The sequence below is a fragment of the Monodelphis domestica genome, chromosome 4, assembly GCF_027887165.1.
Source record: "Monodelphis domestica isolate mMonDom1 chromosome 4, mMonDom1.pri, whole genome shotgun sequence".
NCBI classification, from domain to species: Eukaryota; Metazoa; Chordata; class Mammalia; order Didelphimorphia; family Didelphidae; genus Monodelphis; species Monodelphis domestica.
In genome coordinates this window covers 90,351,661-90,376,279 of record NC_077230.1, presented here as the reverse complement: position 1 = coordinate 90,376,279, position 24,619 = coordinate 90,351,661, and the positions used below count along the sequence as shown (strand labels likewise).

The window sequence follows — 24,619 nt, the reverse complement described above, 5'->3', positions numbered from 1 at the left end:
TTTTAGCTCTAAATCTATGCTCTTTTGGTAGTATCTCCTTTGGATTTTTTTCTAAACTTCTACCCCTTCTGAGGCTGGGTCCCCACGGGGCAGTCAACTGCCTCTCCTTTTAGGTTTGTATTGACCCTATGTTGAGGCGAGAGAGCTTATGTAGCACCACCCACCTCAGCACTGAGTGGAGCTAGATGCCTGGTCTCCTTCCTCCTATTTCAGGAGACTCTTTCCAAGGCAAAATTATGAAGTTGTTAAAAACTGTGGTTGATGCCTCCCATTCCACTCCTATCACCTCTTTCTTTTTCTCCAAGTGCCTGTCCTCACGATGTCTTGGTATTGATGTAGGCCCTCCATCCAAATGTACCTGATCGGGCTCTGTGTGAACACAGGCTGGGACATCTCGTCAATTCATGTAGGCTAAGGGGCTAAAGGAATGTGGGCCCTTCCAAGGACATTTCCCGTTTCCCTGGGTCTTCTGCTTGCAATGCTGTGACCTAGCAGAGGATGGGACACTTCCGAATGTCAGACACTGGTACAGGCTAGTGAATTTATTATGTTGGGGGACAGTGGTGATAGAGGTGCTGATACTTTTCAAATCATCTAGTTGGGCTGGCTTTGTCCTCTGACCACATAGACATGGTTTGGAGAGTGATCGCCAAGCACTATCTATCATTAAAAAAAACAGTAGGGTTGCCAATAAAAATAGTTCAGGTCCTGTTCTCAGTAATCAGTCTGAGCTCAAATCACCTGGGGGCTGAGAATTCATTGGAGGCCAAACTCCTTATATAGACCTAAAGAGACTTGAATGTAACCCCATCAAGTGGAAATAAGATAGTCATGGAGCCAATTAAAATAGAAAATCTTCATTCCTGAAACAAGCTCCGGACTTGGCATGATCTGTCTCTGTCAGTCAGTTTTTTGAGCTAAACCAGTCTGCTAATAAGTGCTGATCACCCTCAGAAGGAACTGAGGCCACTCTCAGACTAGTGTCTTGGACCGTTGCCTAGAAGGGCTCCGGATTTGGCCAAGGATTGCTGCCTCCTCTTTCTTGCCCTACATCTGTACGAATGGACATGGTGTGGGGAAGAGGAAAAGGAGATTTGGGAAACTATAACTGATCTTAAGTATCATTGGGATGGCATTGGAAATGGAGTCAGATGATCCAAATTCTAATCCCAATTCTGCCATTTACTAACTCATTGATGTTGGGTAACTCACTTCTCTTGGCTATCAAAGGAGGGGTTGGTCTAGGTGACCCTCATGCTTCCTCATCTCAAACAATCATTCTAAGTGACCTGCATATGCACACTCTTAGCCTTGCTCTTCACCGTGCAAATGCAATGACCTTGAGCTTGGTTTATTCATGTGCAATATGTACATGTTTTTATTGAATCTGGTGTTTTAGTCAGTCATCTATATGTACTCAATCCTTGACCATGCCATTGTCTGTCTTGGGCTGGGGTCACACCAAGGAGAGGGTCTGAGTCTGTAACTTCAAACACGTGATTGACCAAAGAATGATGGGGCTTGGTGGCAGAGACATTCCATTGGATTAAGTCCTTCATCTTGGCTTTGGGTGGTCTGGGAATGAATTCAAGGGTTGGTGCTTACAAGTTATGGGACTATAAAATGGTTACTTGGGCTTTGTGAGTCTCACGTCTCTTTATTTTGTAAAACTGGGATTATAAGGCTTATACTACTTCACTGGTTTAAAGAGGTTGGCATAAATGTTTGAGTGCTATGTAAATGTTTGTCATTTTTATGATGGGAATTAGACAGCACCCCTTAGTTGGGGATGGGGGTGGGAGAGGTAGGGACATTAGAAGATGGTTGTGAATTTTGAATGCATCCGCATGAGGGCTTGGGAGATCAATAGCACATCTGCGTTTGGGGCTGTGGGGGTGGGGGGCTCCCAACATATGATTGTGGAACTGAGCAAATCTAGGTAATCTAAAAGAGAACTGCACCTGATCTTATTAGCACCATGTCCTAATTGGCTGAGGAAGCCCTGACCCTGAATCCATGGTTGGCATTGCCATCACCACCCTGTATTTCTGTGTGCTGCTGGAATTGTCATCAAGAATGACCCCCTAGTGCTCAACACTCATGAGAACAGAGGACCCAGGTGCATATGGAGCTGCCTTGGCACACACCGGACAGAGAGGAAATGTTCCATTGAGCTAAATGAGCAGGGGTGATGGTGGGAATCATGTCACAGGGAAAGTCTGAGGCTGGGTCCCAGGCTAAAGACAAGTCTATGTTTTAGAAAGAGCACTGGTCTGGGAATCTGGACACCTGGGTTCTGGTCCTGGCTCATCGAAGGTCACAACTGAGTTAGTGGAAAAGTCACTCTACATGTATGAGACTCAGCTTCCTCAGCTGTAAAACAAGATTAGCTAAATAGAAGTTGGCTGATTTCCCTTCTTTTCTTTCCATTTGGGAACCCCCTATGACCCAGGAATGAGATGTATAAGAATAGGATAATTGTGTTCATGGGGTTTCTGCTAATCCATCCTTTCCCACCTTGCCTTGAACTTTATTCTGAACAGAAAAAAGGACAAGGAGAGACCTCTCTTCATTTGCTGAATTCTTGGTTTACTGTCCAGATAAGATCTAAAGTGAGGGTAGACTTTGAGGGGGAGGAGATGATATCGAATGACTATGTGATTTCATTGGCATAGGGAACTCCCAAGGAAGAAACTCCTACTAAATCATTGAGAAGGTAAGTGACTTGCCTAGGGTCACACATCTAATAGCTGACAAACGCAGGACTTGAAACAATCAGGGCCTGACTTGGTGTCCTGGCCAGCTCTCTGGATATTATACCATATTATCTCTTAGAGGGTAGAAAAGTGCCAAGGAAAGAAGACAATTTCTGGACTTGTACTTTTGGCAATATGGCTATCTCTTTACTGTCAGACATCAATCTTGGGGGCTGCAATGTAGACTTGACCTTTGGAAAAGCCACTTCCCATCTGTAGGCTTCCATATCTGTAAAAATGAGGGGCTCAGACTAAATAATCTCTAAGGTTCCTTCCATGTCCAGATCTATGATCCTATTGAACAGAGGGTTCCATGTCACAAATCAAATAGCTAATGTGGGCATTTTCTAAGAATTACTTCTGAACAGGACCACGGGAAATCTTTGTCTGTCTGTCTGTCCCTCCTCCTCCTCTCTCCCTTGTTTGTTCTATGATAGAGCAGCTGTATAACCCTGACCTGCTGCCTCAAAAAAAGACAAAAAGAATCATTGGCTCCATATGGTAATTCCACCCTGGCATGTAAACTCTGTTTCTAGGCAACGGGAGAGGAAAGTGCTGATGCTGACAGGCCATTGACTGTGACCATCGCCCACATTGAGCTCTACCCATTCCCGATACCTCCCACTCCACTCCAGGCAGGCCAACTTCTCCCAGGGAAGAGATGGGGGCGGTGGCTGCTCTGTTGGTCAAGGGCCTCAGTCCTTACCAGGAAGGATTTATAAATCACTTTATAGCAACAGCCTGCTTTCGAATCATTTTATTGGAACATATTCAAGTAAGTGACATGTGCAAACAAGACATCAGCGATTCTTCTCAGTCATGCAAATGCCCATATCGCTGTGCACCCCTGGATTCGTGGTCAAGTACAACCCCCCAGGGGCCCTTCTGGAGACAGGCACCATTCTAGAGCATGGGACTTTGCCTCTGCAAAGCTCAGGGCACTGGACACTGTACTCGGTCTGGCACCCTTACCATAAGCCTGTGACACAACTGAAGTGTAAACTTTTGGAAAAACAAGGGGTCACTTCCCCCACCCCCCACTAACCTAGCCATGGAAATGAGCGATCAACCTAAAAGAACAGAGGCCTGATCTAGTGAAAACAAAGCGATGAGTCCAGAAAATTAGGAAATGGGATTAAATAAGTGTCCTTTGCCTCTCCCCTCCTCCCGAGTTTTGGGGACCCCCTGGGAGGTGGGCTTCATCTCTGCTTCTCCCTTCCACTTGTAGGGTCTTCCCTGGGACTCTGCGGGTGGGGATGGGGGGCAGAGGGGGGCATCTTTGAATATATTTGGAGCTAAGAGACCCTGGGTGTATGTGGGGGCTCTAAACCCAGGGATCCCAATACAAGGAGAGGCATAAGAGGGATACTGGAAAGTACAGGTGGATGGATGCAAACAGATTTTCTATGGCTGAATGATTGCTGCAAACGTTTGGTAAGGCCAAGCTAAGCCCTTCTTCTGCTCTCCCACCCCGCGGCTCCCTTTTTTGGCGCTCCCTACTGGCTGAGAGGAGGCAGGCTCAGTCGGAATGATGGGTTGTCCCTCAGAGTCGGGAAGGTTGACAAGTAGTGGGTAGGAGAGCAGGAGGGGCCAAAATCCTCAAACAACTCGTCTTCCTCCTCTCGTTGGCCTACCCTCCCACTCTGCGGAATCCCTCCCTCACGGAACCCTGGCCCTGGCGGGGTGGGATGCTGGTGCTGAGGGCACACTGGCGCCATGGAGCCTGTCTCTGGTCCCCAGCACCTACACCGTATCGGGCTTTGCGGATGAAACTTTAAAACCTCGAATTGCACCCAGAGGCAGAACAGGGGAGCCCACCGGACGAGCCCACAGCCCAGGAGGGGCAGGCTCTGCCTGGAGCGTGTTTCCCACCAGGCATGTGGCTGCACCCACACCAGCCCTGCCGGGGCAGTCCCAAGAGGAGTGGGTGGTGGGAGTCCAGGCGGGAGGTCCCAACGGCGGCACGGTTAACCCGGTGAGGCTGCAGGGACAAGTCCCGGGCTGTGCGCTAAACGTAAGTAGAGAAAGGATCCCCAGGTCCCAGGTGCCACCGAGGAGCAATGCTGTAGTCCTGTTAAGAAAAGGGCCCGGGCTCCGTGATTTGCATATTATTTACATAAATCTGCATGAGATTCAGAACCTCACAAAACACAGAATAAGATCATCCGTGCAAGCTAAGGCAGTTGTGGTCACCTGAATGTTTACAGCAGGACACAGGATCATACACAATGGCTTTGGTGGGAGCAGGGGAAAAAGGCAGGGGAGTGGTGGAGGGCAGAGCTATGTGGGCACCTTCCCTTTCCCTAGGAGGACTGGGCGCTGCTTCCCCCTTCCGGGGAGGGTCTTCCTGGGGGCTGAGGGAAGAGGTCAAGAAGGATCCAAACAAGTGTCTCTAAGAGCTCCAACAAGGAGCCTTTGCTAACTTAATTCTGGCTAGCCCAGACCTCTACTAGGCGTGTCTACACCTCACTGCTTCCTAAAGTTCCTTAAAGCATAAGCAGAAGTTCAAAAGTCGGTGTAACTTAACGTGAGGCTCTTTTAAGACACACCTGTGTTCTAACCCATATTTATGTTTCTTACCACTCTTCCAAATACCCATGCACTCCCTATTCTCCCCTAAAAAGAGATATTTTCCTTAAATTCATTGGGTCATATTAACTGTACGTGCCTAGGAACCTGTTTCTGCATATATATTGTTTTTCCCCAAAAGGTTCTGGAGAAAGAGTGCTTGGTCCACAGGAGCATCTTCACACCTCTGGGCCAATATGTCTTACAAATGTCCTCAGAAAGGGAATGCTGTGGCCTCGAGTTCTATAAAACCAATCCCAGCGGGTGGAGATGCCCTTCTCCTGTATTTGTGAAAGGCAGTGTCCTCGTCACATCTTTAGTTATGTTTTAACAATAGGCCTTTATTAGGTCAGTCCCTTTATGATACTACATGATAGGAAAAGAGTGATCAAACCATAAACCTAGCCAATGGACTCTAGCCTTAGTGGTGACTGGTAAATTACTTGGAAGAAGAAAGTGTAATTCAGATCATGCAAAGACAGAATTGTGCACACAAAAATGAGCCTCCTCTTTTCACTTTTAAAACTGGCTATGGTGGAATCTAAATCTCTGAATTATGTGAATAATTTTTCATTGGGTTTTGTGAAGGGAGAAGACATCTCCAATCCTTACAACTACATTCATTTTCCTCTGGGTAGATCTTTCTTATGAATATACTATGAATTTTTTCCCTAATTGTCATCATTTCTTTGGCAGTTTCCAAAGGAAGAGGCTACCATAATTCTACCACTAGTTGGGGAATTTCTTTGCTATTTCAGTTTTCTCATATCTAAAATGATGGAATTGGATCGGATGATCTCTCATGTTTCTTTCGATCCTAAATTTATAATCATATGTTTCTAAATCTCCATTTCAGATAACTCAACATAGTAGAAAGAACCTTACTTGAGATTCAGCTGACTTGGCCTGGGTTCAGAGCCAATCTCTGACACATTACCTATTTGATCTTTGGCAAATCACTTATTCTATCTCAGCCTCAGTTTACTCATAAATAAAATGAGGGGGGTTGGACCCTTTCTAAGGACCCCTCCAGGTCTAAATCTATGATTTAATTCTTGGGGCCTTGAATACACCTTACTGATTGGGTTCACAGGAGCCCTCCCCCACTCCCCACATTAAAAACTGGAACCTAAATTAGTTTGAACAAATCTGAACTCCAGGACCAATAACTAAAACACCAAAGGGCACCAATCTGATGTTATAAAGAAAAAATGCCAAGTCACCCTCAAAAAAAATCCAGTCTAACTTTTTTTCAGGGACTACTTTTGTGAGTTTTGAATTTGTCCTTTCATGTTCTTTATTTGTACCTTTGTCATCTTTCCTAATCCTTTCCTATTAGTTTGTATTTACTCTGTTGTCAAAGAGCCTCAGTATGAGTCTCTTCTGAGGTGTCCAATATAGAAAACTTGGATGATGATTAACTTTGGAGGGGATAGGGTGAGATGGGGCCAGGCTGCGTTATTTTCCCTCTAGGATTGGGGTTCTGAATCTGGGGCCTCAGGATATTTTTTAAAATTTGACAGTAGTATTTTAATATAATTGATTTCCTATGAATTTCACTTGATACATTAAAAATTATTTTGAGGAAACCATAGATTATCAGAATGCTAAAGGGGCCCATGACACAAAAAAGTGAATCCCCCCAACTCTAGGGTAACATGCCAGGTAACTCTTATTGTTCACACAACTACTCCAGCAATAAGAATATAGAGGAAGACAGTGTGTTGTAGTGGAGAATATGTTAGATTTGGAGTTAGAAAACGTTGCTCTGAATGAAATTAATATTCCTGAAGCATAGGTCTAAACATATCGCTCTCCTGCTCAAGAAGTTTTCTTGACACCTTCCCTCCTCAAGGATAAAATGCACATTCCTCAGTTTACTATTTAAGGTCCCTCCTCATTTGGCTCCAACCTCTTTCTAAGGCAATTACTTGTTAACATCTCCGCACCATTGACATTTTAGCCAAAGGAACCTACATCTATCACCTGAACACAAGAGGGCTTCTCACCTCTCTCTGCTTCTTTCCAGGCTCTTGCCAGTGTCTAGAATGATCCCCTCTTCCCCTCCAACTCTTGGAACCCCTAATTCCCTTCCAGACTCAAAAGTGGTATCTCCTATAATTGGCCTTTCCTGATTCCCTCAGTTATAAGTGTAACTCCTCTCCATTCCCAATTATTTTGCATTGATTTTAAACAAATATTTAAAATTTTTTGTTTCTCATTTTGATTACATTTTGTATTTATTTCACCGTGTATGAGAAGTTTCCCCCAAGTAGGATGTAAATCCATTGAGGGCAGAGATTATTTTTTGCTTTTTTTAATACCCATGGTCTAGCAGACATTTATTTATTTATTTATATTTATTGATTTAAAAAAAAAACAACCTTTACCTTTTGTCCTAAAATTGATACTAAGTATTGGTTCCAAGGCAAAAGACTGTTAAGAGCTAGATCATTGGGATTAAGTGACTTGCTCAGGGTTGCATGACTAGGAAGTGTCTGAGGTCACATTTGAACCCAGGACCTCTCATTTCCAGGCCTGGATCTCTATCCAATGAGCCACCTAGATGCCTCCAGTTGGGTATTTAATAAACCTTTGTTGAATTGAGTTGAGCTGAATCAATTCAATTGGCTCTCCCATTTCTTAGTCTTATGGCCTTATGCAAGCCACTTCTTCAGTTTGAATCTTAGTTTCCTCAACTATAGATTGTAAACTCCTTGAGGTCTACCTTTTGCTTCTTTTTGTATCCCCAGAGCTTAACACAGTGCCTGGCACATAGTAGTTGATTGATAAATTCTTATTCACTGACTGTAAAATGAGTAAAAATATTTTCAATTTCTACCGTCAATTTCAACCTTCTACCTTCAATTTCTACCTTACTTTTAAAATAACAAGGTAAAGCATAAATATAAATAAATGATATAAATTGGGCAGTTAGGTGGCCTGGAGTGAGAAAGACTTGAATTAAAATCTAGCCTCAGACAACTTGACTAGCTGTGTGACTCCAGGCAAATCTCTTAACTTCTGTCTGCCTCAGCTTCCTTCTCTGTAAAACGAGGATAATAATAGCATCAACCTCCCAGGGAGGTTGTAAGGATCAAATGAGATCGTATTTGGAAAGCAATTAGCACAACTGCATGAGGCACAGTGCTATATAAATGTTATTATTAGTGGTGATAATTATATATTATGGAAATATATGTTATATCATTATCATAATATTATTATACTAGTATTACTATTAACTAAGGAAAAAATTGCAAAACTCTGAGATATTTCTCTTTAGGTTTTAAGAACGATTTCCATTTTTTTCTGTTCTATTTTGTTTTAAATTCACCTGCTCTTCTGCCCTCCTCTCCTTCCCCCCATGTTCTTCCATATGCTCAGAGAGTTTACTGGAGAGAGTTCTGAAGCCAGGCAGAGAGTGAAAATTATGTTTCAATCATGCAAGCTTTTATTTGTATTCATTATTTTCTTTTCTGGTTAGGAACTGCTTCATTGTGAAAGAACCACTCTCAGAAAACCCTCCTGGTGATGGTGGAGGAGGAATGTGGTTTAATTTGATGTTTCCTTCTATTTTCTGAAAACTTGATGCCCCTGGACTGATCAGAGACTCTGTATGTGGCCTCCAAAGTTGACTTCAATGTCTCCATACCATGTAACTCCTTGTGAACTCTCCTTTGAGAATTGTTCCTGCTGCCCTACAGAGCTGGGAACAAAGCAGCTTTTATACCCTGCCCACCTACTCTGCCCTTCCTGTGGGGTAGGCCAAGGTTCCTCAGGAAGGGTATAAATCTTTGGCAATCTCATACATCCTATTTATACTCTGTTACAAATAAGCTTGAGGAAGAAGTCCCACGTGTAACGGTTGGCATTCTTCCTCTGCCTCTTTGAGTCTAAGATCAAATGTAAATGTGAGGGCTGGTGACCTACCTCTCTGTGTGTCTGGGGACATGTGAATATTGGCCATGGCCTTGGGTTAACTCAAAGGTGCTGATAAAGGAAAGAGCTATGCCCAGGAGGACAAGAGAAGAGTCTCCATCTATCATCCCTATATATACTTTCATGGATACAAATGCTAGAATTCCCACACCTTCTCTCTTCCTCCTCACCCCAGTTCCCCACCTGTTATCTCCCAGCAAATGAGTTGTGGAAATTCTTTGCCAAAATCTTCTTTGATTTTTCCTAAGTCAGACTTAGCCTTGAGACATAGCCATAGCTCCAATTATTCAAATTAAATAATATATGTAAAATGTTTTACAACTGTTATAGGAAAAGTTAAGTAATGTGTGTGAGTTTGCAGATGGTCAGTAGAGTTCAGAATTCTGGAATTCTGGGATAGAGCAGCAGTTGTTGGAGAGAGACAGTTAAGCCTAGGGGCTGTGGCTTTTCTCTCTGGGTGGACCTGAGGAGATTAGCTTTTTCCCTGTGGCATTTGACTGCTTGTTCTTCACATCCTACCTGTTGTTTGGATTATCCTTTACCCTGTTGACCTTTTGACACTTGCTGAAGTTCCTGTACTGCTCTTGTGACAACTGACAGCTGACCAACAATAAAGCATTCTGTAAATGTTAGCTCTTTCAATCATGGTGATGATGATGATAATGATGATACCCTCAACTTTTAGCCAGCCTCTGCTCTAGTCTCTAATTCTTTTTTGAGCAACTTTTCCTAACTCCCAGGTTCTAGGGAGAGAGTGTGGTTTAATGGATTGAAGCCATAGGACTAGAGTTTGAGTTCTAGATTTGATACTCAGTCATTTACTCTTTGATAAATCAAGTAATCTCTATAAGTGTGAATGAATAGAATGGTAGACTTAGAGTCTGCATGACCTGAATTCAAATCCTGTCTTTACAGCAAGTCACTTAATCTTTCTAAGACTTACTTTCCATGTCTGTAAAATATAGATGAAAATGTCTAGAATACTTGGCTTACAGAGTTGGCATGCTCCTGAAATGAGATCATGAATGTAGGGTGCTTTGCAAACTTTAGGGCATTATATATAAATGTTAGTTATGATTATTATTCATAGGTGGCTCACCCCACTTATAGTGGTCAGTCTATACTTCCCCACACCTGGGGATGAAGGTACAGGGGCACCTGTTTGCTGTTTCCAATTCCTTCCAAGAGAAGAAGCTAGCTCCAAGTAGTGGGGGGAAGGCAGGTCACCCACATCTGGGGCATACCATCTTTGGTAGGGAGTGCCAATATTAATTCAACCATAGCCTCACCTCCAGGACCCAAGGCTTTCTTCAAACAAAATCAACACTTGAGAGGTCCAGGCCTGATAGCATCTCCCCCTCTTCCCACCCCAAGTAGGAGGATACCTCCTACTGCGTGTATGTGAAGCATCCATACACACACACACACACACACACACATCCATATAACACACACAGATTTTCAAATGTGATCTCACATATATGTACGTATATACAGACAGCTTTATACATGCAAAACACAGATACACAAGTATACATACACACAACATACATGTATCGGTGAATCCAAATTTATAATATTTATTCATAGAATCTATGTTATGCCCAGCTGTGTGCTAAGGTGCTACATCGATCAGTATTAGACATCATCTCTGTTCTCGAGATTTCAGTCTCACTGGGGAGACCAGACTAACCCACATGAAACGATTAGAAGGCATTTCAAGACAGAATATAACCAAGCACAAAATGATGTGGCACAGACCCCTGGGAAAATGTGACTAATTAAGACAAGAGGCTTAAGCGACACACTTTGTTCTCAGTAACTTCACTGTGGAAGCAGAAAGAGGAGAGAGGACATAGGGAGACATCACGTGAAGTCAGATAAGGGTTGGGAGTCCTGAATTTAAAAAAGCCATTAAAAACCAACCAAAATAATGCCAAATGTACTAGTAAACATAAAATATGCATCTGAGGGAATTGGGGCAGGAGATAAAGATAAAATTGGGGCAAAAGTGATAAAGTGGAGGAGAGGAATCTGGAGGGAAGGCTAGTAAAAAGGGATTGTAGGATCACAGATGGAGAATTGGGAGGAATTTTGGAGACAATTGGGTCCAAATGCTTCATTTTACAAATGAAGAAACCGAGGTAGAGAGAAGTCAAATGTTTTGCCCAAAGTCACAAAGCTAGTGATTATATGAGGTAGGATTTGAACCTAGATATTGGCAGATAGATTCCTAAATATTTTATAAATGGAGTTTTTTGAGTCTAGATGTTGATGATTGCAAGTCTAATATTTGACACCCTTGACCAGATCTATTCTAGGGAAAGGTGGGTCTTGGATCTTAGAAGAAGCTGGTGATGAAGGCACATAGAAAAAACATTCTTTTGGCCTTTTACTCCCAGAAATAGATCTCCAGAGTTGTGGTTGGGGACAAGTGCACAGTCAGTTTAGAGAAGTAAGGATGGAGTGAAATTAGAGGGGGCTTTGAAGGCCAAGGAGAAGAGTTTGGTTTTGATATAGCAAGCAGACATCACTTTAGGTTTTTAAACAGAAAAATGACATGAAAACAAACAAACAAATGAAGCCCCCAAGATTTTGGAAAGATTAGCGTGGTAGAATGTAGTGATTACCTTGGGTCCTAGGCTTCTGGGGTGGGCTTGACTTAGGGTTTGTAGGCAATAGTCTTAGGGGAACAGTCCTTAGAGGAGATGGAAGGAGTTTTGGCCACACTATATGATGCTAATGATGACTGACACTCATGTATGTGTGTCATTTTAACTCAAGATGGCAGAATTAATGAAATTGTTTTTACTCAAAAGTTCATTGCTTCACTGACTCAGAACTGGGAGGGACCTTAGAGATCATCTAATTCCACCCCCTCATTTACAGATGAGTCCCAGAGAAGTTAAGAGATTTGCCGAAGGTCAGATGGATAGTACTGGCAAAATGGATTTGAATCCTAGTCCTCTGACTCCAAGTTGATCAGACTTTTTACCAGCTCATATTCATTTGAATATCTTAAGTGTTGGCAAATGTTCCTATGTGGGGCTGGTTTTGACTTTTTCATACAGCTAGGAGCCATCGACAAGTCTGATGGATAATGGGGAATGATCAGCCCACTTAATACCATTTGGGGATTGAAACTGTCAGGTGACTAAAATGTTAAACTATTAAGTTGCTAACGTAACTGCTGTGATTATAGAAAATCAATAAAACATGACTACGACTAGGGACTGACAGGAACCATATTTCTGTATTTATATAAATCATATTTACATGCTGTTGCAAAGTTCTATAATTAAATGAATGATTGAACACTATTAAAAATTTGAAATCATGGCTGTAAGTAAATACCTAGCATCTTTAGTTACAGGAAATTCATCAGTGGTTTGTTTTTTAAAAGCTCAATTGTGCCAGTGGTTGAGAACTTGACTATGAATTTCATTTCCTCACAGAAACCATTTTAAATATAAAATCATATATATTTGTGTTAAACTTTAACATTATCAAAGGGCTTCCAAAACCATGTTCTTTCTCCATTTTGATCTTTTTTTTTAAAACTCCTACCTTCTGTCTTAAAATTGATGTTAAGTATCGATTCTAAGGCAGAAGAGCAATAAGAAATAGGCAATTGAGGTTAAGTGACTTGCCTAGGGTCACACAGCTAGGAAGTGTCTGAGACCAGATTTAAACCAGGTCCTCCCATCTCTAAGTCTGGCTCCCTATCTACTGAGCCACCTAGCTGCTCCTCTCATTTTGATCTTGACAAGAAACCAATAAAGTTTTGGGAGAAGAATTAATATACCCATTTTATAGATGAAAGGAATGAAGCTGTGAGAGATGAAATAACATAACCACGGTATGGTTGCTAATAAAGTGATGGTACTGGGTTTAGAACCCAAGTCCCTGGATATTGAGTCCTATACTTTCTCCATTCTGCTAATTTGATTCATATTACATTCTCATCTCAGCCCAGACAAAGCACATGCAACCTCAAGTTTAGTAGAATTATCATGAATTTTGATGAAAATGATAGGAAATAATAATGTTGCAAAATTAAAAAAAGAAATAGCATGTTTTGGGGGTTGATGTTTAAGGTAGAACAGGGCTATTTAGAAAAGGATGAGGAAGTAGCCAAATAATTTTATGGAATTCCTGGGATTTCTGCCTCCCTTAAAGGGCATCCGAGGCTGATGACATTCATTCTTTATTATATCTGGACTCTTTTCCTTGATACAAATGTATCTGCTCTCCTATTAGCAGACTTACTTAGGGCCATTTTTCTTTGCTGACAAAAGACATAGAAAGAAGAGAAAAGAGGAAGGAAGAAAGACTACAGGCAGACCTAAATGGAAAGAAAACAAATTTTCCTGGAATAACTGGATAGGACTTAGAAGAAGAAACAAAAGTAGGGAGGGGGCTGGATAGATCCTCACATTTGTAGATGAGAAAAGATTTTCTCAGGTGGAATGAATGCATTTGGAGGAGCAGTTTTGGAATGGTTAAGAGGATCAGGAAAGTCCTGTGAACCTGCCATTTGTATAGATAGGATGGATTTGTAATGCACAAAATGCCTCTACGCACTTCCCTTTTTTACGTGTATATGTGTGTATACAAATAATTGGCATTATACATAATCTGTATTAGGTATACATACACAAATCAACACATGTGTGTATATGTGTGTGTGTGTGTGTGTGTTTACATACAGGTATCCCTTCCACATTGTCGGGGCTCGGGTCAGGGACCCCGGTGATCTGGAAAATCCATGTAAACATTTTTGGCCCTCCCTTCATAGTAGAGAAGTCTACATTTTTTCCCTTTTTCTATTATATGGTGTTTACAATATCTTATTATAACTTTGGGTTAAATATTTGGTTATAGGCTATATCAAAGTTTGTAAACTTTTTCTGTATTGTCTGTTAGCCTTCCTGTGTCATCTGTGGCTTCTGGAAAAGTCCCTTAAAATTCCATTTAATTTCTTTTGTTGCCCTGAAGCTGTGATGGAGAAAGCTGTGATGTGAAAGAGAAACTTGGATATATATAAATATAATATAGATAATATAATAACATTATATAAATGGTATACAAATAGTATATATAAATAGTATAAATATAATATTAATATTATATGTAAGTATATTATAAATATATATATATTAAATTATCTAAATTGTGCCTGTTCACTTGAGTCTGAGGGAAACAATACTCTTCTCTTGTCTGAGCTTTCCTATTGAATTGCCAACAGGGTTTGTATTTCTGCTAGCATTTTTTTGTTCTAATTATAAAAAAAGACTTTTCCTAAGCAGATAGTTCTTTACATTGCAAAACCAATAAGTAGCACCCCACGTCAGTGGTTCAGTTTCAACATCTCTGCAAATGGCTTTTGTTCTTGGCACACATTAGAGAATATCACTGGAACATTTCCTCAGTAGGGAAACTTCAAAATAATCCTATTAGTTAGCATTTAAGATTTACCTGAAATGCCACTTTACACACTCTCCTAACTATAACCCTATGAGGAAGATGCTGTTATTAGATGCATTTTAGAAAGGGAAAAAAATAGAGACTGAGAGATTAGTGACTTGCTCCAGTTATGCTGCTAATAGATGACTTGAACTCAGGTCTTTTTGACTTCAAGTTCTAGTATTCCCCCCCTCCCCATCTGCCTAGAAAGTAAGATTTTCTTCAGGAGCCTACACTATACATAATGTCACACTTGCTTTATGTCTTTTGATGAATGTAACTGAACTTTTTTCTCCCTTTTCTTTCTTTTTCTGTAATAAGAGATGGTTTGCTGGGTAGGGAAATTAGAAGGGAGATATTCAGAAATGAAAGTGATGTGAAAAAACAAGAAACTCAGAAGAGAAAAGGTAAATACAATTAAAAAAATTAAAAAGTCATATTCCCCAATCCCCACCCACAAACAGCAAAGGCCAGATTTTCTTAGCTAATGGGTAGAGTAAGAGGGATATGCATTTTAAAATCTTTCAGGAGAATGGCAACAGTTTTTGAGGTTCAGTAGGTAGAAAGTATATAGTTCTAATTATTCTTTTTTCCTTTTTTTCAAAGTTTTTTACCTTCTGTCTTAGAATTGTTATTGATTATAAGGCAGAACAGCAGTAAGGGCTAGGCAGTGGGGGTTAAGTGACTTGTCTAAGGTCACATAGCAGTGTCTGAGGCCAGTTTTGAACCCAGGATCTCCTGTCTCTAGTCATAGCTCTCAATCCACTGAACTACCAAGCTAGCTCTATCTACTGAGTCACTTAGCTGCCCACTCTTTCAAGATTTTTAAGATGGTTTTTCTCACCTTGATTTTTAGAGCAATTGTCCTATGATATGCTAAGTAAATGTTGAATACTTATCCAATGTCCTATTTTTAGAAGATGCAGAAAGAATATAAAGATATTTGGGGTGATTAGAGTACTGTCTTCTCTTTTCTTAGGAAATTCCATGAGGCCCCATCTCCAAACACCTCTAATTTATCATGGAATAGAATCTATGGTCAGGAATGATAGAGGCAACCCAGAATATAATGATGAGAAGGAGTTTGCGGTATGGGGGAGCAACATAATATTCTGATTTCTTTGTGAGAAATGAGATGAATTAGTTGTAAGAATTTACAAGAGAATTCTCTTTCAAAGAAAGTGCTAAATTTTTTTAAACCCTTACCTTTCATCTTAGAATCAATACTGGGTATTGGTTTCAACACAAAAGAGCAATAAGAGCTAGGAAATGGGGGGTCAAGTGACTTGCCCAGGGTCATAACAGCTAAGAAGTGTTTGAGGCCAAATTTGAACCCAGGACCTCCCATTTCTAGGCCTGACTCCCTAACTGAGCCACCCAGATGTCTCCAAAAGTGCTAAGTTTTTAGAAGCTGGCAATTATCTGAGCTGTAGAGAAACGCTGTTGAAAGCAAGTTGGTAAAGGGATTCTTAAGCACTCTAAATATGTCCCTAAGAAGACTAGCATCATGGAGAGGTACCAAACAGGCAAGCAAACTGCTAAGTCTTTGTTGAAGGTGATCAAAATCCTAGTAAAAACAAAATTAGTACAATTTTAGCATTTGCAATACCTGACTCAATATAATATTCAAATATATGTTTGAAAAACAAAACCAAAATCACTTTTTAAAAAGCAAGGATAAAAAAAAAATCAGTTTAAGGGGAAAAGAGCTTTGGAAAAGATCTGTCATCAGTAGAGTAGGAGGAGATAATAATTGTTTACATTTATTAAGCATTTTAAAGTTTACAAAGCACTTCATGAAAAATAGTTTTTCATTTGATGCTTGGAGAAACTGATCCCCAGAGAGATCAAATGACTTACTTAAAGTCTCATCAGGTATAATCAAAACTGGAATTTGAACTCACATCACCTTACTCCACAACCACTGCTTTTTCCATGGGGTTTTACTGCTAACAAATGGCAGTGAATGGTGCTTGTCTTCTCATGGGCCAGGGGTGCAGGGCTCTGCATCTTTTAGCTTCTTTCCAGAACTATTCATTACAGGGCTCTCAGCCAGTCACCTCTTTATCATTCCTCCATCAGAGACTTTTGGAGCTAAGACATTTGCACTAGCTCAGAAAAGGAAATTCTTTCCTAGTTATTTGAACCTCTGTTTGCTAATCCCTTTCTTCCTTGTCCTTTTTCCTTTCTAGTAAAAAACAAAACAAAACAAAAAACAAACCAACCAACAAACAAACAAAAAACCAATCTCCACCTGCTATATTTCTGCCTACCAAAAGAGACCCCAGCTATTGCATCTGAGGATGTTGGTCCCAGACAACCCCAAGCTCAGCGTTGCCAACTTCGCCTCTCCTCCAGCCATTCCTTTTGGATAGAGTAACACTGCCCCGTCCCTAATATTCCCCATCCTTAAATCCCACCCCATCTACTACGATACTAGATACTGTATGTAAAGTGCTTTGTAAACCTCAAAGCGCTATAAAAACATCAGTTTGGATGCTGATTCTGATTAATCTCATCATTAGACACATAAAACTGTCTGCATGTTCCTGGATTGGTGAACAGATGAAGCAGCGCCAGCAATTATTTACTTTACTAGGAACAAGCAATTGAAAAAAATCACTGTGTGCCCATCTCTGTGACCTAAGTTATTGTTATGTAGCTTATGCACTCCCCGATAATACCAGCTGCCACTTCTGAGCAATATACTCTGTCCCTAATAAGTGGCCCAAAGTGAAGAATAGTCTTAGCTACCGCCTCAATTTTAGGTTTGCCAGCTATTTCGGAAACACGTTCAATGGCCTGAAAGTTGGGAGAGCTCGCTGTAGCCTAGATTCCTTTTAGAGATGCAAAACCAAATCCTCTTCCCTGCCATCCCAGTTTGGAAGATCCAACAGCCAGTAACAGAGCTGGAATTTAAACCCAGGTTTGCTAATCCCTTTTTTCATTGCCCCTTTTCCTTTCTAGCAAAGAAAAAAATCTCCACCTTCCTGGGGTTTCTGAAGCGGCTCCACTTCTCTGCCTACCCGGAGAGATCCCCACCGCTGCATCTGGGGATGGTGGTCCCAGCCCAGCCCAAGCTCAGTGGTGCCAGCTTCACCTTCCCTCCGGAGACCCATAGCCTATGCAGGACTGGTTTGTCCAGCTTCAACAACCTCCTTGCTCTGTTCCTAAAGCATGTCTTTCCCTCCTCGACTCCTACAGGTAAGAAAAAACAAAGGAAGGCATTTGACTTTTCAAAGGGAAAACTGACTATTTCAGAGGAAGAGCCCCTTTCCGAAGGAAGCCTGCCATTCCTGCCTTTCCTGTCTTTAGCCTGGTCCCGCGTTCCTCTTCAGACTCCATTGGATCCTGGCATCCTGGCCCCCACTGTTCCCCAGGAAAAAAGGCAGCTATCTGGGAGGAATACTCACTTGTTCCTTGCTCCTCTTAGAATGCTTCCAACTAAATCGCTTTAACATCTTGGCTTACTGTCAGCTCCTCACTCCTCCTCCTCCTCCTCCTCCACCAGAATTTAGGCAATGGGATGCAAACCCAGGTCCCCCAGCAGCGGCACTCTCAGTGCAGGCTGGTGGGACTTTAGCAGGGCTCTGGCAGGCACTTGCAGCCGGGTCCGTCTTTGCTCACTCTGAGGCAGAGATCATCTTTGCCACCTCCAGGCACAGTTGAACCCTCAGTGCCAGATTGAGGCACAGAGCCTCTGCTTGGGGCAGAATCACATGCCCACCAAGGCTACCTTGTGAGTCACTGGCACCACGCAGTGAGAGATCCGAGATGGGCATTAATAATGAGCAGCTGACCTTTCTCTTCTGCCACACCAGAGAGGCTGGGCAGGGCTGGAAGGACTGTTTGCAATTTCCTTTGGAAGAGGTCTGTGCTACTGCTTCATGTCTACCATCATCATCATCATCATCATCATCATCATTATTCCAGAAAAGAACGACAGGCTGATTTGGTGGCAGGAATTCAATGTTCTTAATGCAGGGAGCAGGGAGTCCAAGGTTCACTCTGCTCCAACTCCCAACCTTGGGAGGAACTCAGCCCTGTAATTAGGCACTTTTACTCCTAGGCAAATACCACAAATTGTTCCTGAGGTAAGTGGCATAGAGTGTGCCTTCAGATGAATAGAACCTGGGGGAAGGAGCTGGCCATTTGGTAATTCTTACTTTAACTAATGATTCTTTCTAACTGAGTGCTAAATTCTGTATTCTCTAGTTGTGGAATATGGCAAGTGCTATCAGCACCTTCTAAATTTGACACCATGGGACAAAGCCCCAGTGTTCAGCCTTCGTTATAGATTTGGGGGAACCAAAACCTGAACCAGTAATCCCTGTATATTTTCTTTTCTTTTTTTAAGAAAAGAAACTCTTATATTCCATCTTAGGATCAATACCATGCCTTAGTTCCAAGGCAGAAGAAGGGTAAGGAATAGGTTTTGGGAGTTATGTGACTTGCCCAGAGTCACACAGCTAGGAAGTATCTAAAATCAGGTTTGAACCCAGGACTTCCTACCTCTACCCCTGGTTTTCAAATCACATAGCCACTTAGCTGCCCTCTCTAGATTTTCTTATAGAAAATGTACAATCATATTTTCTTTCACATTCCTGTTTTTGTTGTGTGAAGAAATAAACACACATAATGCTAAATTCCACCCAGGATGGAGATGCAAGAGTTTGTTTGGGTGTTCTAAAATTCCTTGTGATAGTCTTGAGAAACTGGATCTTTGGAAATTTTCTGCAACTGAAATACATCTAAGAAATTGCTCTAGTCAGACTTGGATGATTATTTTCTGGGGGAAAAAAGGAAAAACTCCCTCATTTGCTTTTTAAAGGATTGGTCTCTCAAAGTAGCTTTTCAGTGCTATTGGGTTTAAATTAAAATATTAAGTAAAATAATGCTGCCCTGATTTATTTTGGCAGGTGGAGCTGGCTTGAACTTTTCAATTAAAATGGTACTTTACCCCCTAGTGAAATCGAGCAGCTGGTACATCATATGGAAGCCAGGCCTCTGAGAAATTCTTTATTTATTCATAAAAATGAAAAAACCTACACCATTGGCTTTTCCCATGACTCTAAGTTTTCTAAGCACCATCACGCAACATGATCACAACATGGAGGTGGGAATAAAGCTGGGTTTGTGACCAGGGTTGGGTAACAGATGAAATGAAGCTGAGATGGCTACGTCGTAACCTGTTAGAAGATAGAATGGGGACCTAAAAAGATTTTGACAGCACAAGACAATGGGCTCAATAAAATAAGATAACATGGAATGGGTGTAAATTGAAAGTCCAACATTTGGGCTGAAAGAAAACCATCTGGATAAAGAGTGATGAGGCCATAGGTCTTATGAAAAAAGACCTGGGAGGTGTTAGTGGAATTCCATCTCAATATGACTCTACTGTGTGACATGGCCGCCAGAGTATGAATGAAGCATTAGGTAGCTAGAATAAAAGCATGGTTGATATCAGGGGAAATTATCAACCCACTGTACTTTGTCCTGGTTAGTGAAGAGTGATTAAGACAATGAAGGAACTTGGAATCATAGCAGGGGAAAGATTGTTGAAAGGAACAGGAGACGTTTATTCTGGGTAATATAAGACTGGCAAAGAGAAGATAAGGTAGGGGCATGCTGGCTATCACATGGAAGATTTTTTTCACTTGGTCCCAGAAGACAAGATCCAAAGCAATGGATGAAAATTACCCAAAGAGAGATTTTGATTTGAGGTGAGCAAGAATTTCCTAGCAATTAGTGATGCAAAATGGCTTCTTCTTTAGAAGTAGGGAGTTCCTCAAAATGCCAAATCTTTTAGAAGAAGCAGTGTGACAACTTATCAGGTTTGTTGTAGAGACAGGGGATTCCTGTTTCAGGTAAGGCTTAGACATCATGGATTCTGAAGTCTCTTTCAACCTGGAGATTCTAGGATTGATGGAAACCTCTGCCACATTAAGGAGGGTCCAAAGCATCAATGAAGACTGTATGCTTCTCTCCTACCCCAATGGTGAAAATTTGTCATTATCTCATATGCTTATTTTTTTAAACCTTTACCTTCCATCTTAGAATCAATACTATGTATTGATTTGAAGGCAGAAGAGTGATAAAGGCTAGGCAGTGGGGATTAAGTGACAGCCCACAGCTGTGAAGTGCCTGAGGTCATATTTGAACCCAGGACCTCCTGTCTCCAGGCCTGGCCTTCTATCCACTGAGCTATCTTCTCTTACTTCATATCTTTAGAGAAATAAGGATGATGTTCTAGGGAAAAGTGTAAGTCTTAAACTCAACCCTAAGGGTTAGAATATTATAAGACCCTCTTTCCCTGCCCTGGGTGAGAGTGAGAAGGATGACTTTAGAAGACTGATGACCCTTTCCCATCTCCACCCTCACTTCCTGCCAAGACAGCACAGACCTTGTCTTTCATCAAGATAACCAAAGGACTAGAAATACTTCAGTGGATTCCTAGATGAAAGAAGTATCCCAAATGTCAGTTCCTCTTTTTAAACTTGTTTCTTCCATTTATGTCTCCGTCTCCTTCACCCTAGAATGGCATGTATGAGATTTCCCTTCACAGGTTCACAAAAATCTTCCCTAATTCTGATTGCTTCTTGTGCTGTGCCTCCACAAGACTTAGGGACTCGGGCTGATCCATATTTATTTGTCTTTACTCTGAACTGTCATTAAAGAAGGAAAGACACTGTACGATTGTCCTGTCTTCCTCATTAAACTGGAAGTTCCCAGAGGGCAGGGAGGGGCTGTATTCATCATCCCAAAGGTTCATTACTCAGCTAATTTCTTGTGATCTGTGTACATTTAGTCACTCTTCAGGCTTTGTCTTTCAAATATCAAGTCAAGGGAATATAGCCAGGTCATGGAGGACTCTGTATTTTTCTTACTGTTGTCAAAAAAGGCCACCAGGTGAAATGATAATAATAACAGTTAATAGTGATAATATTTATATAGCATTAAAATCATATTATTTGATCTTCATGACAATTCTGGGAGATAGGTAGTAGATATATTATTTTTTTAATTTTATAGATAAGTACAAGGCAGCTAGGTGACATAGTAGATAGAATGCTAGGCCTGAAGTCAAGAAGATTCAACTTTTTGAATCCAAATCTGACCTCAGACATTTACTAACTATGTGCCCCCGGGCAAGTTACTTTACCCTGTTTGCCTCAGTTTCTTTATCTGTAAAAGAGCTGGAGAAGGAAATGGCAAACCAGTCTAGTATCTTTGCCAAGAAAATCCCAAATGGGTTCCCAAAGGATAGGACATGACTGAAGGGACCAAATAACAACAAGTAAATGAGGGCACAGGTTCAGGGACTGACTTGTCCAAGATCACACAGATAGCAGTCTGAAAAGCTAGGCATTGAACTCAGGCCATCTAACTCCAATACCTATGCTCTTTCCACATGGAGCCAAGATTTACATACTGAAGCAGTGAAATGTCAAATTTTCCATGTTTAAATAAATAGAGGCATAGAGTGGAAATCCCTAACAAAGCTGAATTCATACACATGACATGACACTCTCTGGGAGTGGGGGGACAACATGAGGCCTCAATAAAGCCGAGCTGAGGGGAAGAACACCCAGGTGCACTGAGTCTCAGCCCTGGACTTCCTACTGCAGGTGATGTCGGAAACAGAGAAGTGTTGTTCTCTGGGTGGCGTGGTGTTTGTTTTGGAGTTAAAAGTGTTTGATCACTGAATGGGAAGCAATAAAAGGAGCAAAGCAGTGGACCATAACCTGCCCCAATAAAGAAGTGTTTTATGGGCCCCGCAGGACTCACAGGGGCTGTGGGTAGAGTGAGAAATATCTCCCAAGGACCCAACCACAGCTTCTCTGCTATTAATACAGGGCATTAAATGGGCTGAGGTTCCACTGAGGGGTTCATGCATGCTCAAGCATCACGGTCAAATGGAGCAAAGTATCACTGGGGATCCAGGAGACACATCCCTGGGTAAACTACCTTGGCAGTCTTTATAAACGTGTCAAATGAAAACATTACATAGCCTCAGGTGCATATGAGTCCTATTAGCACGAAAACATCAGATTTGCTACACTTCCAGAATGGCAATTGGCTTTTTAGGGACACAACCTGGTATTGCCTTTGTTGGAATCTTCAACTCCAGGGATCTCATCTTGTCTCTCTGCCTTCCTCCAATGAGGAGTGTACCTAAAGCATCCCAGAGAGGAATGAGTCCTGTCCTTAAAGACTTCAGGTAAGAGATTAGGTGCCATAATGGATAAAGCACTTGTCTTGGAATTAGGAAGCGAGGTTAAATTGTGAGTTCAAATCTGACCTCAGACATTTACTAGCTGCATAACTCTGGGCAAGTCACTTAACTCTGTTTGCCTCAGTTTCCTCATTCATAAAATAAGCCAGAGAAGGAAATGGCAAACCACTCCAGAATCTTTGTCAAGAAAACTCCAAATGGAGTCACAAAGAGTTGGATATAACAGAAAGACAAATAAAAACCAAAAAGAGATTCCATATAGTTTCCCCTCTTACTAGATTCAGGGTCTGGGAAGTCTTTCTTTAGGTCTAATTTAATTTTTTCTAGCTGCCCAAGAAGCCCATCCCTAATCCACTAGCTACTTCTTCAAAGGAAGAATGAAATGCAAATGAATTGACTTTCACAGATCCATTGCATTTCAGAATTTCCAAGTTGGAAGGACCTTTGGAGGTAAAGAAGTCTAAGCAAAATCTGAGGATTACCCTACTATAGAATTCTTTAGGAAATAGCCTCCTAGCACCTACATGAAGACCACTAGTGACTGCCTGAGAAACCATCAGGTCCCAAAGCAGCCATTGTGTTTTTGGACATGTCTTGTTGGGTGGAATGTGCAGTATAAGAAAAGCTGAGATGCAACACCCCCTCACTGTTCCTCATTCTGCCCTCTGGTGTCAGGTAAGGTACCTCAGATCCCTCTTTTCCATAAAAGTCCTTCAAATACAAGGTGTCCCAAAAGGCTTAGCATCATAGCTATTCTATACCTTTAAGTGGTCTTCAAAGGCTAATGATGTCCAGGTCCTTTATAGGGTTCTAAATCTTTTTTTATATGTGTCTTAGAATCCTGCAGCAGTTTGGGGAAGCCTTTTTTCACTTTTTCAATCTTCAGAATAATGTTATTAAATGCATAAAATAAAATGCACAGATGTACAAAGAAAATCAGTTATATTGAAATACAATTATCAAAATATATTGATTCAAAAAGCCAAAACAAATTCATAGCTTCTCGGCTAAGAACTCCTGGTTTGACCATTCTTCATGTGGCACATCCTCCAGTCTCCTCATAAAATGTGGTTGCAGTACTGAACATGGTACTCCAGATATGGGCTATTCAGGGTAGAATTTATCATCTCAGCTTCTGGATTCCATCTATGTTTCTACTGACAACCCAGGATCTTGCTAGCTTTTTTGGCTCTTGGATCCCATTTTGACCTTTTAATCAACTCAAAACTCCATATTTGTCCCTGACAAAAGCTGTTGTCTACAAATGTTTCCCCATCTTGTATATAGGCAATTTTCTTTTTGAACCTACGCTTCTTCCAGGATGCCAAGAAACAGCCACTCTATTGAAATCCACAAAGCTAGCTCCTTCCCCTCCTCCCAATCCTCCTTCAGCTACCCTTCTGCCAGGACGCTGGCTCTACTGGAAGAAGGCTGGCCACACCAAAGTACATATTAGTGTCACATGGTGGAAGGATTACTTCACTGTCTTCACTGTGGAGTCAGAAGATCTGGCTCCAGATCCCATCTCTACTGCTCCTCAAATTAGATAGACATCTAACATTTTGAATAGAGCACAGAATTTAGAGACTCAAGACCATAGATCAAATCCTGCCTCTCAGACACTTAGTAGTGGGCAAGTCACTCCCTTCCC

General features: G+C 41.5%; 1 protein-coding gene across 9 annotated transcripts in view; it reads right to left on the bottom strand.

Annotated features, from left to right (window-relative positions):
- Positions 1-24,619, bottom strand: part of KALRN (kalirin RhoGEF kinase) — a 1,009,634-nt gene that overhangs the window by 269,576 nt on the left and 715,439 nt on the right. For 6 of the 9 annotated variants that reach the window (XM_056793564.1, XM_056793562.1, XM_056793561.1 and 3 more), the window contains one exon: positions 3,499-4,827. The exons of the other annotated variants lie outside the window; for them this stretch is intronic. In XM_056793564.1, the coding sequence (XP_056649542.1) occupies positions 4,765-4,827 (63 nt within the window). In that variant the 3' untranslated portion in view covers positions 3,499-4,764. Of the gene's footprint in view, positions 1-3,498; positions 4,828-24,619 lie in introns of those variants that run through there. 9 annotated transcript variants of the gene reach the window in all.